This window comes from Poecilia reticulata, chromosome 15 (genome assembly GCF_904066995.2).
Source record: "Poecilia reticulata chromosome 15, P_reticulata-male-v2, whole genome shotgun sequence".
In the NCBI taxonomy this organism is placed as follows: Eukaryota; Metazoa; Chordata; class Actinopteri; order Cyprinodontiformes; family Poeciliidae; genus Poecilia; species Poecilia reticulata.
The window spans coordinates 22,783,844-22,799,089 of record NC_088844.1 but is presented as its reverse complement, the minus strand read 5'-3'; the positions used below and the strand labels follow the sequence as shown (position 1 = coordinate 22,799,089).

General features: G+C 40.3%; 1 protein-coding gene across 6 annotated transcripts in view; it reads left to right on the top strand.

Moving 5' to 3' along the window:
• Positions 1-15,246, top strand: part of arid4b (AT-rich interaction domain 4B) — a 50,362-nt gene that overhangs the window by 26,539 nt on the left and 8,577 nt on the right. For 4 of the 6 annotated variants that reach the window (XM_008430256.3, XM_008430258.2, XM_017308862.2 and 1 more), the window contains exons 8-18: positions 1,128-1,269; positions 2,328-2,407; positions 6,131-6,207; positions 6,786-7,088; positions 7,171-7,265; positions 7,358-7,455; positions 8,025-8,223; positions 8,316-8,539; positions 12,870-13,052; positions 13,991-14,075; positions 14,173-14,368. In XM_008430256.3, the coding sequence (XP_008428478.1) occupies positions 1,128-1,269; positions 2,328-2,407; positions 6,131-6,207; positions 6,786-7,088; positions 7,171-7,265; positions 7,358-7,455; positions 8,025-8,223; positions 8,316-8,539; positions 12,870-13,052; positions 13,991-14,075; positions 14,173-14,368 (1,682 nt within the window). The remainder of the gene's footprint in view (positions 1-1,127; positions 1,270-2,327; positions 2,408-6,130; positions 6,208-6,785; positions 7,089-7,170; positions 7,266-7,357; positions 7,456-8,024; positions 8,224-8,315; positions 8,540-12,869; positions 13,053-13,990; positions 14,076-14,172; positions 14,369-15,246) is intronic. The other 2 variants (XM_008430259.3, XM_008430260.3) reach the window with 2 other exon arrangements.

The following is a 15,246-nucleotide window of genomic DNA, read 5'->3' as shown; positions in this document are numbered from 1 at the left end:
GTTGATGTTGTTGTTGTAGCTGCAGCAGCCTGACTGATTTACTGAGCTCTCGTCGTGCCAGACGCCGTGTTTATATGTACACAGAGCTGCGCACAGAGCCGGCCTAGTGAGGCATAAAAAGAGGACAGAGGATCTGTTTGCCTGCTGGTGCTGCTTGCATGATCACTCAGAGACGTGTCTGTCTGTCTGCTGGCTGCAGGACAGAAAATCAGGAAGAAGCATCAGAGCGTCAACACACTGATCCTAATGAGTGGGCTCATCAGTGGAGTCTTGTGTTTCACTCTGCGCCGCAGTGATAAGAGCACAAAATATGGAGCTGGTTTGTTGTACTTGAGACTGTTCATGTTTTATTGCCGAAGATGTCGCTAAATAAGGAGATGGTTGGTTTGGGGGAAATTAGTCTCTCCGCTTTTATTGAAAGAGACTGGCACAAGTTGCTTGTTTTCGCTGTTTTATTGATGATTGTTGTGCTGCTTGGGTTTTATTTTGCAGATCATGGCTACTGATGCATGCTTAGCAACAACGTTGGTGTCGTTTGATCTTTTCTTTTCCCTTTTTCTCACTTTATAGCTTCAAACTTTATTGTATTTCATTGGGATTTTATGTGACGGACAAAAACAAAGCAGGGCAATGTTGTAAAGCAGAAGGAAGATAATATATGTTTTTCAAAATATATATATATAAAACAAAATTTGACCAACCCCCTTACGCTGATAACCTTTAATAAAATCAGTTGCCTCACTTGTAAACAAAGTCCACCTTTGAGTAATTTCATTTTATTTAACTTTTCATTGTGAAAGCTGTGCATCATCTCTCTTCTTCTTCACACTTTGTGTATGTCATGTCACGTAAAATCCCAATATAATAATTTGTCAAAATATGAAAAATATCCAGTTATGAATTCTTTTGCAACGCCCTGTAAATGTACCATTCTGTTTACACCAGATGTGAATAATTGGTTTGTTTATAGACCGAAACATGTTCCCTTCAATCCTAGCTGGTCCAAATGTTCTTTAATTTTTGTAGAATCAGATCTAACGCTCAAGTCTTTACGTGCATTCTCCTCCTCCCTCCGTCTTCCTGCCATAAAGTCTTTTTGAGCAAATTGTCCTTTTTTCCTCCCCCAGTCAAGAAGAGGAGTTGTCCTCCTCCTCCAGTGAGGAAGAGGAGAGTGACCAGCGGCAGAATGAAGATCTGTTCGGCAAAGTGGTCTGCGTGGAGGGGGTTGCCGCCGGCGACAAAAAGAAGAGCACGTGGTATCCCGCTCTGGTGAGTTCATGCCTTTCTCCCCCAGCTGCTCCGTGCCGCAGCAGAGCCAGAGAGCGCTGCTGCTGATCTAACAGAATAGCCACAGCGCTGTGCCATTTCATCAAAACGCCTGCTTACGTAACAGCAGCACTCAGCAGGATTATGTGATTGCTTTGGAGTTCAGCTGCTTTGAATTGCAGTAACATGCATGTTTTGGGCGACGAAGGAAGGAGCTAATTTCCTCGAATGGGGTGGGGGGGTATTTTCCTTCATTTTCTCTAGGAATTAGATCTTATCTGAGCAGCAGTGCAGCACAATCAGGTCTGTTGCTTTTAATTCACGTCTCAGATCCATTTATAAACTCTGTCTGTGTCAGTGACTGCTCTTTCTCGTTTTGTGTAAGTGCTAGCAGTAGAAGTGTGAGAATGTCAGAGGGTGGGGAACGCTGTCCTTTTAACTGTGCTCAGCTCTGCCCCGCCTCCTGGATTTGTTGTTCTTGGCTTGTTGTTGGCTGAGCTCCATGCTGCCTCCTTGTGACCGAATAGGGGAGAACATTACACAGCAGCTTATCATTGTTTACACTGTTACCTTATGGCAGAGCGAGGCTGCCAGATGTGTCATGCAGCAGATGATCCATAGCTACAACAAAAGGGTTTGTTTCCCTCCCGACTCGTACGGTAAAAGGAGGAAAGGTCATGTGTGCATATGTGAGCAGAGTGTTTACCTTCGCAGAGCAACATGTGAGTCTGTGCTTAGGTCAGAGTATTCACCCTGCAAGCGTGTTTGTGCTGCAGAGTCCAGGAGGAAGTGGGCAGAGAGCGAGTGGAAATCATGTTAGCAGGGCTGCCTCCTGTCATCGTTTTGCTTCTCAGCTCCTTCCAGCAGCAACACATGCTGCCATAAGTTGCTTACTCCTACAACTACAACCATCATCTCCCTTTCCTGTATGTTTTTACGTTCACAGAGGGCATAATTCTACATGCCATCTTGCAGAAACCTGTTTGAACTCCATCAACACCTCAGCTCCGTCTCTTGTTTGCATCTGATTTCCTTTTTCTCTTGTTTCTTTGCATCACAAGGTCATTTCCCCGGACTGCCATGAAGACATGACCGTGAAGAAGGACAACATCTTCGTCCGATCTTTCAAGGATGGAAAATTGTGAGTTTTTTTCTTCTAGGCATTACACTTCTTCTGCTGTTTGACTCTTTGTGCTGCTTCTTTCTGACTTTAGTTAACATTGAAACGAGCTAAACTTAGCAGAAGTATTCAGTATTGTCAGAAAGTATTCACACCCCTTAAACTTCAATGTTTAATTGGGTTTTTTTCTATTGTTTTTTTTTTCACAGTAATTGTGAAGTGGGAGGAAAGTGATACCAGATGGTTTTCATCAGTTTTCAAAATAAAAACTTGAAAAAGGAAACTGAGTCAATACTTTACACACCTGCCTTCTGCTGCAGTTACAGCTTTAAGTCTGCTGAATTTTGTACATCTAGAGATTTATGTCTTACCTTCTTTACAAAATGACTCGAGTTCAATCAGATTGGATAGAGAGCATCTCTAAACATCAGGTTTAAAGATTTTAAATTGGCCAAGGGCAGCGTTGAAATTTATGTAGGGTTGCTGAATACAGATGCAGGCCACACTTTTCAGATTTTATTCATTTAAAAAATGAGAACTATGCTCTCTTTTCCTTTCACTTCACAATGAATTTCTCCTTTGTGCTCTCTTATCACATAAAATCTGAATAAGTTGTTTTTAGTAGTGACATAATAAAGTGTAAAACATTTAAAGAGCCATGGCTAAGGTTCTTTTTTTCAAGGCAATGTGGATTAGTGTAGATCCATCTGTACCTTTAAGGATTTGTAGCTACATGGTAATTTTTCCAGTTTATTACGCCTAAAAAGAGAAACTTATTTTTAGGCGTACTCAACTGTATCTCAAGAACTACAAAATGATTGTCATTTATACTTAACAAATTAACTAGTTTGAAATTTATTTCCTGTAAATCTGCCGCAAGCAAGCCTTTAAAACAAACAAATTTTTTATTAAACTTTGATTAAAAGAGAGGTTTGATAAATTCCTTCACTATCAGGATAGAATATTTGCAGTTTTATGTTAATTGTGTGTATTTGATCGAAAATTCATACAATTTGACAAGTAATGCATTTCTTAGATCATTTCTTTCCTTACTTTGTTTAAATTTTCTAAGAATACAGCTACAAACAGCAGTGCACTTTATAGGGGCTCTGTGTGCAAAAGCTATAATTTGGGAGTAGAAGGAAAATGATGCATGGTTTTTACAAATACAAATCTGATTATTTTTGACTTTCCTGTCGCATCCTACTGCAGCCAAGGTCCCACTCTGTCTCTGCTAAAGAAATTTATTATCACAGGATGATGATGCCATTACAATGTTTTTGAGATGATTTAATTTCCGAGTCTGGACAAGTGTAGAAAAAGTAAAAAGTGTGGGAGAAAATATAGACTTTTCATACTCAAATTAGTAAACGAGGTGCTATGTTTGTTGCTTTGCTGGCCTAGTTTGTAATGTTCTACTTACCAAGCGCTGTGAATTACTGCTGAGGCAACATATTGCAGCTTCCCTGCAACCTACATTCAGTCTGGATCCACACAGTCACATGTTGCGTCTAGTAAAGATAGAGAGAAGTTGTGTCATGTGTCTGCACTCAGCCAAAGGTTTATGTTTATGTGGCTACAGACTAATCCCGACATTCAGCGAGTGTTTTAACAAGACAACCTTTATGCATTCTTTAATAGATATCCTGCTAGAGTCGTCAGTGTGACCCTTAATCTGCATTTTCAGCACAGGAAGTCTTATCAGACTAGTAGTTTGTTGAAGGCTGAAGGTGATGAGAGCGATAAGATGAGGAATGATAAATGAGGCGAGAGCTGGGAGTCAGCTACTTCTCCAAGCAAACCAACACATCATAATTAAACACATTGTATCAGTTTTACTCTCCGATTTCACTTGTTTAAGTCATCACTGTGCATTTCGAGTGGCTGTCAGAGTAAGAAGAAGGATAAATCTATATTACTGCTAATGAGATTTTCAGTTTTATCGCCCTGCAGGCCTCCAGCTGAAACGTTGCTGAAATAACATAGATCAAATTCTTGCATCATTGTTACTCATGCGTGAAATGCATATGACTTACAAATATATTTCCGTGTTCTCTGCAGAGAAAATGTACTTAAAATTCAACTGTAAACGTTCAACACAAGCGTCTAATTTGAACTGATAATAGATCAAACGCTGCTCTGGTTTAGCCTGGATGAGAGACAGCTGGTGCAGAGACTGACGGTGCCTGTGGGGTGATTGCTGCTGACTTATCCATTGATTTTTCATCTCTGACGTTGACATTTGTGGTCCAGGGCTAAATGTCTCTTCAGTAGTTTGCCTTGACATGCGCCACTGCATACGCTGTAAAACGGGTTTGGGTAAAAGTCAGACATGACCAAGAGTCCAACCCGGTTTGGATCAGTTGAAGAAGCACGTAACTTCTATAGCATCAACTAATTCACTGAAAACAGAGTTTGAAGAGTTTGGATTGACCTGAAACTCATTAAGAATTACATGTATGACATTTTTTTAGCAGAATTTCTTAACATCTTTTGCTCTCTGAAACTGAAAGTCTCCAAACATCATTCGCTTACTTCCCTGTTGTTAGCTTAGCCACATGATTAAGTCATTAATACTGGTTATAATAGTTGCTTACACCTCATATTATTAGTCCAAAAAAAACTTTGACTCATTTCCACCATACAGTACCCCTTTAACTTATCCAAATTTTCACATCATAACCACATCCTTTAATGCGTTCTATGAGCCTTTCATCCATCCATGTATCAACTTTGTCGCTGCCGACATGCCAACCAGTTGACATGTATAATACCCTACCATTATAAATGTAGACATATAAAGTTTGCTAAACTGGGAACTTTAACTGGAAATGCTTTTCGCTCCAGGTGGGTTGGATGGGAATCGATGGATGAATACATGGAAAAGCACCTCATGCACACTGTCGAGTACGGTGGAGGATATGTGATGCTGCGGGCCTGTTTCTCTTCCAGAAGTCCTGCAAACTTTTTTGGAGTGCATGTCATTATAAGCTCTTTGAAGTAGAAACCTGGTTACCTCTGCAAAAAGACTGATAATTGATAATTAATGGAGCTTTTCAAACGGATAATGGTCCAAAGCCAATGGCTGAACAAACAGAAATGACTCGCCTTACACAAAATCAACTCCAGATCTGAAATCCTCTCAAAAAACTGTGGAGAGGAGCTAAGACAGAGTGAAGGATCCAACCTTGTGAATCTGCCATGTATTTATCAGCATTAATAGGTTTTTAAAATTATACAAATAAAATCTGAAAAGTGTGGCATTATTTGTATTCAGCCTCCCAGAGTAAAGTTGGATATTTATTGTAGTGTGTATTTATTTCCATGACAACAATAAATTACACTTAATTATTCAAATTCAGAAACACTTTGTTGATCCCAAAGGGAAATTAAATGTTGATGCAACTCACTTTAATTTAAATTCTTCATAGTTATTGTAGATGCTGATGGCTGTTGGCAGGAAAGTTTGTTTGATTTAAGACTTGTTTGAAAAGCTTTACTGTACAGCTCTTGGTTACATGAAAACATCAATAAATAAATACCAATAAATTAAAGCGTATGAGTAAATGCAGTTACTGTGTGGCTTGGTGATAAAAATCACACTTTTTGTTGTAACTGGTGTAGAGATGTTGGAAAACGAGGCTGTAAAAGCTTAAGTACTGGCGTTTCCCTCTTTATTTACTTTCTACACCTTTCATAGTGCATTTTAATGCATATTTAAACCATTTTCACCATGTTTTGCAGCTACATGGTGCTCCGGAAGGACGTCAACGAGATAAACAGCGAGATTCCCCCAAAAGCCGACGCGGGACTCAAAGCAGGTAACGCTCTGAGAAAGGGATCTGACTGAACTGGCATGGCACGTTCCCAGTTCCAGACGTCTTGTGGGCTGGATCTGTGTGTTTGCACACTTGGCAGGAAAAAAAAGAAACCACTCAGAGTGGGTTTCAGTGAGGCAGAATGAAGAAAGATAAGTTTTTGTTTTTGTTCTGAGAAAAAGCCAGCGATTGAGAGCTCCTGTCACTGTCGAATCTATTTTTATTTGAAGTCCTCACAAAGCTTCTCCTGCAGTGCCCTCGTTTTGTTTTTTGTTTTTTTTTAAATATATTTCCCCCCTCCTTTCTGCTCTGCCACTCTTACTCTCTCTCGTAATTACAGCCAGGAAATGGCTTTGCATTATCTCAGCCGAGCTATTCACAGGTGGTTGACTCACAACTGTGATGTTTTCGACTATACAAAGCCTGAAACGAGCATCTGCCGAGGTAGTGAGGCCCCACCTGTGACACGCCGGCTCCTGCAGTCACTGATACATTTTAATCTTTCAGATTTAAAAATGTCTAATTTTAAAGCTGGTGCATGTTTAGGTAGTTTTCTTTTTTTTTGTGTGCGTTTCTGACAGCGTTGGATGCGGCGTTGGAGTTCCAGCGGAAACAAGCCGTGCCCGGCTCCTGGAAGACAGAAGTGAAAGAGGAGAGCTCCAGCAGCGAGGAGGATGACGAGGATGAGGAAGACGAGCAGGAGGAAGACGCCAGCGGGGAGGAGGAGGAGGTTAGCGCCGGCACAGCGAGCCATCGCTGCATCCTCCGAGTGGAAATGATCCTCATCTGCTCTCTTGTTTCCTGTCTGCAGGAGGAGGTGGAGCCGTTCCCAGAGGAGAGGGAGAACTTTCTGCAGCAGCTCTACAAGTTCATGGAGGACAGAGGTGAGTGCAGAGACCAAACCGACATTTACAGAAATCATCGGCGTCGCAAAACCTCAACCTGCTGAATGTTTCTCTTCTGTAGGAACCTCCATCAACAAGCGGCCTGTTCTCGGCTACAGGAACCTGAACCTCTTCAAGCTCTACAGGCTGGTTCACAAACTGGGAGGCTTTGACAACGTGAGTGTTTGACTGTCACTCATCACATTTCACTACAGCTGGGTTTGATTTGTTTCTCTGATTTAAATCTGCGATCGTCTGTCGTTGAACAGATTGAAAGCGGCTCTGTTTGGAAGCAGGTCTACCAGGATCTGGGCATCCCTGTGCTCAACTCGGCCGCTGGCTACAACGTCAAATGCGCTTACCGCAAGTATGTACTAATGCTGAAAACCACACAAGAGCTAGATGGATAGATACCCTAAAATAAATTCATCATAATATCCTACTGACTTTGATAAACTCACTTATGCCATATCCATTGGCACACCTAAGAGTTTCTATGAAATAAATGTGATTCGTGTTTTTTTTAAGTATTAATGTTACTTTTATAAGATGGATCAGAAAATGTTAAGTGATTCACAACCTCCTGTTTTCCCTTGTGTATAAACCTGAGAAGACTCTCATTCATCAAAATAGGAAAGACAAGAAACCATCTCTAAAAAGATACAAGAAAATAACTGCTGACTAAAATGTATCCATATTACCCAAATCTACAACTCTCTAACATTATCTACCATGCACTGACACAAGGCATTAAGCCATTTTCAAATTATTCTGCTTTTAGATGTCTCTTAGGGTTTTTTTAAAATCACGATTTCAATTGTATGATTTCTGTCCCTTTTCAGTTTTAGTTTGTTTCTTTCTCACTTTTGCTTTCTTTCTGTCTTTTTTTCTTGCTCTCTTTTCTGATAAATTTATGAGACATGTTTTATTTTACAGGTATCTGTATGGATTTGAGGAGTACTGCACCTCCACTGCCATCACATTCAAGATGGACCTTCCTTTGAAGCAGGGTCCCAAGAGAGAGGTGAAGTCTGAGGAGGAAGCAGGAAGAGCGGCCCCCACTGCCTCCATCTCAGAGGAGCAGAAAACTCAGACGGACGGAGAACTTTGCACTCCGCCATCTGTTCTCTGCAAGGTAACTTTTTGTTGGGACACTTTGAGTAAAATGTATTTTCACTTTGATGCCAGGTTGGGTTTTAAGTAAAACCCTCCCTTTCTCACACATAGGAAGAAAAAACAGACTTCACCCAAATCAAATCAGAGTCGGAACCATCCAAAACGGAGGGAAAGGACTCCGACGATGATGATGACGAAGAAGAAGAAGAAAAAGAAGAAGAAGAAGGAGGTGCTTCGAAGGCGGACGCAGACGAGGGGTCGTCTACATCCCGCCTCGGAGGTGATAACATAAAAACGGAGCAGGATGACGAGCAGGAGAGCAAAGATAACTCCGGGTAAGTTCTCTCATCCACACAGCTTTAAAACAACCGTCCCCGTAGTCCAAAGACAACCTCACCCAAAGAATGTTTATAGTTTGTTGCCAGGCCTTCCCTTTTACTTTGTCACAGCTACAAAGTCTATTAGCAAATAAGGAGCAGGGATCCTTGTGACCTTAACGACACTAATACCCACAATCCTTCTCTGCCTGTCTAACCAAAGAGCTCTCCTCTCCCTCCTCTAACTAAGCTCTCGCCCTCTGTGCTATTATTATTTTGGTGGCTTGGTCAGGATCAGCTGGCAGAGGCCTGTTAGAGCGCCTGACTGCTACCTTCCACCTGGCCTTTCACGCTGTGCTCTCTGTGTCTCTCTGTGTTAGACTGCTTAACCGTGGCAAAGCCTCACCCACTCAGTGCACACAACATGGCTGTGCACACCTCCAGATCTCTCTGTCTCACTGCCTCTCCTCCCCTGCCTTTTCTCTCTCTTGGCTTCCGATCCTCAGCTCTTGTTAAATGTTCCATGTGTATGAATGTCGTCACTGAGACATCCACCCTCTCAGCGCTTCAGATGCAGTAACCTATAGCTACATGAGGACCTTGGTGCAGAGGCGGATGGATGTGCTGGCTTTGGTTCGACCTCCTGTGTTGATGTGAAGGAGGGCAGATTACTACTTCCTGTCTTTAAAAAGCTCTTAGTGTCTCCCTCTGTGTAGACACAGGTGTGCTGCATAGGTCTGTGGGAACTCTCCGTTTGTTGCGTTTTGTCGAGATCGCGGAGTGTTCGGTAACTTGCAGGCTGTCAGATTGAGTCTGTGGACAAACCAGAGGCTGATCTGATCTCTTCTGATTGCATCTCGTCTCTTTGATGTGTGCGCCGTCTAGTCTGGAATCCTACATTTGAATCCAGTAGCAGATTTCCATTGTGTGTGACTAGCCGTATTTGTTTTAAAAGGAGGTTAAACTGTGCTGTTATTTTGGGGTAAAAATAAGTAATTAGAGAGTGGGGGGGGGCAATATGAACTAAAAGTTTTATCACAAGATTTTGTGGTACAGTTCTGATAAAAGTGACAATAAGAATAATTTATTTCTGTGGCTTTAGGACAAGAGTGTGATTCGTATATCTAAACTGCACACAGTAACTGCATTTAATCATATTTTCAAATGTTTTGATATTTATTAATGCTGGCATTGAACAAACAGTGGGGGGAAAAGTCAACTTAATCTTGGCAATATAGACAGTTTTGGGTTGTTTTTAAACATCATTCATTGTAATTTATTGTGACAAATTCTTATCCTGAGTTTAAATTTATCACAATAAATGATTTTAAAATGAATGATCCTTATAACCATTAATATACCCAATATCCACTACAGTTAACTGGTTTTATTTAGGGGCATCTGAGTAAAACAGGCAGAATACAAGTACATGTCACACATGTCGGATTTTTATTTTTTTTTAGGGTTGTTTAGTTGTTTAATATTTGCATTCCTTGTGAGTGCCACAACCTGGTTTCCGTAGAAACAGATAAACAGCAACAGGACAGCTAAAGACAGCATTTTATTTTGTGTTTGTGGTTATAAATCTCTTCCTGGTGTACAGAATTGCAATGTCTATATTTTATATGAACTTAAACTTAAGAAAAAGTCACGAAACATGAGTCCCTGGGCTGAATTTAAAGGGGTTGCAGGAAATATCCGATGTGGTGACTCTAGCCATACTGACTTGTTTTGTTTTTGTTATTGAAGAGAACTGCTTATTTTGCATTCCTCATGGATTTTTATTTTTAATATGCAATGAGTAAAAAAAAATGTTTTCATGTATATATTTATCAGTGTTGAAAGTACAGCACTTAAAATAGCTGCTATTTCCTTTGTTCATTTGTTTCTGTGCCAACAGAAACCAAACAGCTGTGAGTAGACATGCAAAGTCTGGTGTTTTCGCTGAGTCTATCCCAGCTTGTTTCCTCTCCGAGTGTTAAATGATGTCATGTTGGTGGAACCAGAGAACATTGTTGTGGATCTCAGTGCCTCCATCAGTGCTACAGACCTACTTTAAGTTGCTGCTGAGCTGCCCTGCAAAGCTGCGTTTTGCTGACCTAACTTGCTCTTGTGTCCCTTTGCATCTAAAACTCTGACTGCACTGCCAGACTAGCCTCCAGCTTTGTTTCCCACTAGCTCCTTCTTGTGGCTGCTTTATTCCTCACATTGTGTGTTTGTGTGTGAATGAGAATCTCAAGCGCTTCATGTTTGGGTGTAGGGCTAGTTCAAAGTAGTGTTTTTATTCCCTTTCTCATTGAGTTTTGCCATACAAGAATGTTTTACTTGCTTGAAACACATACTGTACTGTGCCCTGTCATGGGTTACTATTAATGATGTAGCTGTTTATCCTGCAGCTTGCCTCAGGTTATACTGGACTGGAGTTAAAGCAGGACAAGAACAGGAAGTTAATGTTTCCTTATAGATAAAGGCCATGTGTTGTAATGGGACAAGGCAGGCGAGGGTGGAGCATATAGTCAGGCTTCTTTGCAGCAGTCAGTAGGTTGGGTGGATGGATGTGAGGGTGGGTCTTTGTTGTCATAGACATAGAAGAATAGATGCTGCGTTAACACCCGGATCACACGCCAAGTCTATGGCATACTGTGAGTGGCATTTTTATTGAGACACAAAGACTGCACTGGACATTTCTGCTGAATGGGTTTAGGTCGAACGCTGTTCATGTTTGATACTGTGAAGCGTCGTCACCACAGGTACTGTTATTTACATGGCTGAAATTCTGAACATCACCAAGAGTGATAATATAATGGAAAAAGACTAATCAGTTTAATCATGTAATACATATTCAGCCATAGTTTTGCAATTAAATGTTTTTATTATTGTTGTTCTTAGCATAATGGTAGAATTAAGAAGTTAAGAAGTTACATTAATGAATTAATTTAAACCACTTTTATTTTAGTTTTCAGATATCAGTACAGTATTTTATTATTAATGGTCTATAATAATAGTAATAAAAATAATCATAATAACCACTGTTATTGTTACGACTAGTATAATTATAATACATTTCTGTTATTACTACACGTAGTAAAATGTTACTACATCTATTAGTAACTAGATGTAGTAACTACTAGATGTACTAACTACATCTAGTTGTTACTATATCTAGTAGTTACTACTAGACTACTACATCTAGTAGTACATTGAAAGTAACTACTAGATGTAGTTACTACATCTAGTAGTTACTACTAGATGTAGTTACTAAGTTGTAGTACTACAGCTTATAGTACTACAGCTTAGTAACTACATCTAGTAGTTACTACTAGACTACTACATCTAGTAGTACATTGCAAGTAACTACTAGATGTAGTTACTAAGTTGTAGTACTACAGCTTATAGTACTACAGCTTAGTAACTACATCTAGTAGTTACTACTAGACTACTACATCTAGTAGTACATTGCAAGTAACTACTAGATGTAGTTACTAAGCTGTAGTACTACAGCTTATAGTACTACAGCTTATTATAACGGCTTATTACTGTTATGATCAAAATACTATGAAAACACTAATATTCTTAATAAATTAAACCACTTAATTTTATTTTTATGATATCAGTACAGTACTTTATTATTAATGGTCTATAATAATAATAGTAATAATAATAACAATAACCGCTGTTATTATTATAACAGTAATAATTGTGATTATTACTGCTATAATAATCACAATGAAATTTCTATTATTATTAGTTATTGTAAAATAGTTACACACTTATTATTATCATAAGAGTATGAATATACTATTAGCAAATTAAATCACTTAATTTTATTTTTTAAATTACATTAATTATTATGAATATTAATTAGAATTGTATAATACTAACATTAAGATCATTATTAATATTTTTAATAATTACATTTATTTTTAATTTGTCATTGCAAGACTTAGTTTTAATAATATTGACGATATTATCATTGATTATTTAAATTTTTATTAATATTAGAATTTGTAGTAGTGACATCTAACTAAAAAGATCAGTGTTTAGCATCCACCCATGAATTTAAAAAAAAGTTAAGCTCTGTACAGTTTAATAATTTAGTTCAGTTATTTTGTATATAAAATGTTTCGTTTATTCATTTATTTACTCTATCTTTAGAAAATCTCCTTTCCAAGCATACTCACTTTGTTTTCCGAGGAGAACTTGCCACTCACAATATGGCGGATTCACTGGCGCGTCGTTTCTACGGGGCATGGAAGCCAACGTGGCGTCTAGCTCTCCTACGTCTATGGTTGTGGTGTTCAATGGGGGCAGCCTAGGGCCAGGAAGTGCTGAACTGTTTTTCTTGCAGGGATGACAGCAGTCAGGAGGGGGAGGAAGGGGAGGAGTTTGAGTGTTACCCCCCGGGGATGAAGGTGCAGGTGAGGTATGGGCGAGGCCGCACTCTGAAGACGTACGAGGCCACTGTGAAAGAGGCAGACGTGGAGGGGGGAGAGGTGCTCTACCTGGTGCACTACTGTGGCTGGAACGTCAGGTAAGACAGGACCTGGGGAGAAATCACCTCTGTACACCCTAAAAAATAATAATTCAACAAATTTTATTTATGAACTTGTAACTCAGGTCAGGGGATCACCGTTACATGGGTATCCCTGCAGGAGCAACAGATTTATCCTTCACCTCTAGACAGTGCTCTGATTCTGGAGAATAGTGCGCCATCTAGTGGCAGAAACAGAACTGAGCATTTTGGGTTGACTCCTGGCTCAGTTTTGACTCAATCCTCTGTCCTTCTATCCCCCAGAAGTCTGTCTTTCTACAAAAATAAAACTAAAACTACAGACAGGATGATGATTTTGTAGCCAATCAGAGTTCTAGAATTGGTCCAATCAGTGGTTTTGGTTGTAAATAATCTTTTAATTCCCATGAGCTACTCTGGATCTTTTGAATGGCCAAACAAAGTGCTGCTACACTCACCTCTACCTCTCAACCCTCTCCCCCCTCCCCAGCGGGTTAGGGTCAATGCAGGAGCGTTAGGGCTAACCATGACCCAGAAGTCAACTGGTGCAATCAGCATTTCATCGTCACAGTGTTGTTGTGTGGTCCTCCAGCACTCTTTAAGACAGTGGGATGTTCTCTGCATCGTCTCTGTTGTGTGTGATGTCGTAAAACGTTTCATTTTCCACTCACACGACCCCCACACCGGCCCCAATAGCTCCCCTTGGTACCTGTGGAAACATAATTTGTGTGGTGGCTGGTGTGTTTCTTTCCTCATCGTAAAGGTTTGTCTTTTTCTACATGATTCCTTTGGATTTTCTCTGTTTGCTGTTGAAGCTATATTGTGTCACAGCAACATGTCGGTTGGTTGGGCGGGTGTCTGTGTGGTGGCTGCTGTCGGCGTGGATGTTTGGCTCTTTGTCGATGACCTGAATGTTAAAGCCATCTTGTCTCTTGTACTGATTTTTGTTTTTTTTTTAGATATGATGAATGGATCAAAGCGGACAAGATTGTGCGCCCGGCAAATAAGAACGTCCCAAAAATAAAGCACCGCAAAAAAATAAAGGTACGACCGACTGTGCGGAGGGCGGGCACGGTTTCGGCGAGAACCGGGTTCTGATGTTCGCGGAATAAAACGCCGGCTGTGTTTTGAATCCCGACAGAACAAAGCCGAGAGGGAGCGCGACCGACTGGAGCGGCTCGGTGACAGGGAGGTCCTCGGCCCGAACCGCGTCCCGCACTCCAAATGCGGCCTGAGTCATGACGTCTTTTCCAAAATGAACGAGAGCGAGGACAAAGGGACTCAGCAGCCTCCAGTCAAGTCGATAGAAATCACATCGATCCTCAACGGATTGCAAGGTAGCAACACTCAAAATGTGGCTCTACGTAGAAGTTTAAGTGCGCTCCCCACCGGCAGGAATGTTCTGATGATTTTGGGCTTCTAGCGATTCGGAATACTGTTGCTTTGCATCAAAAATGTCCTGGGTTTGAATCCTGGCATGGGGCCTATCTGCATGTATATGTCCAGGTATTCAGGCTTCATCCCACCATCCCAAAAATATGAATGTTTGGTTAATTGAATCTCTGAACGTTCCTTGGGAATAACTTTGCATGCATGTTTTTAATGTCCTGTTCGACCTGTCCTCAGTGTGCCTAATGACCCCTGCAAGGACCAGCCAGATGTTTCTTGACAAGTTGAAGAAAATCCATATCATTTCAATATATCAACAAAGTTCTAACATAATTCTGCCTGGAACTTTAGACACTTTTATTAATAATAAAAACATAATTTCTGTGCTGTCTGGAATTTAGTTCTTGCATTTTCCCAGTCTGGATTGGTTTTGGAAAAAATAAAAATACACCATCGAATGTGCATTTTACTTTCACAATAATGTTTTTTCTTTTACATTTTTTGTAACAAAAAAAAAAGGGAAGGAAGGAAGTGAAACTCAGTAACTCTGGTGTTACAACAGTTCCCACTTTAGCTTGAAACATGCTGGGTCCTGGATTCTTCCGTATTTTTCTAGCAACTTTTTTTCATCAGAAGGGGTAAACCAGATGGCTGAAACTTGGGACACAGTTGGGTTCTGGAATGGATAAAGCAAGCATTAATTAAAACATAAATTATTTAGAAAAACCCTGATTACAACCGTATTGGAAATGCACTTAAAGCTTGATTCAATTCAGAATTACCAATACTGCCACAAAGAGCGGCCAGATATCCTGACAGAGCTATG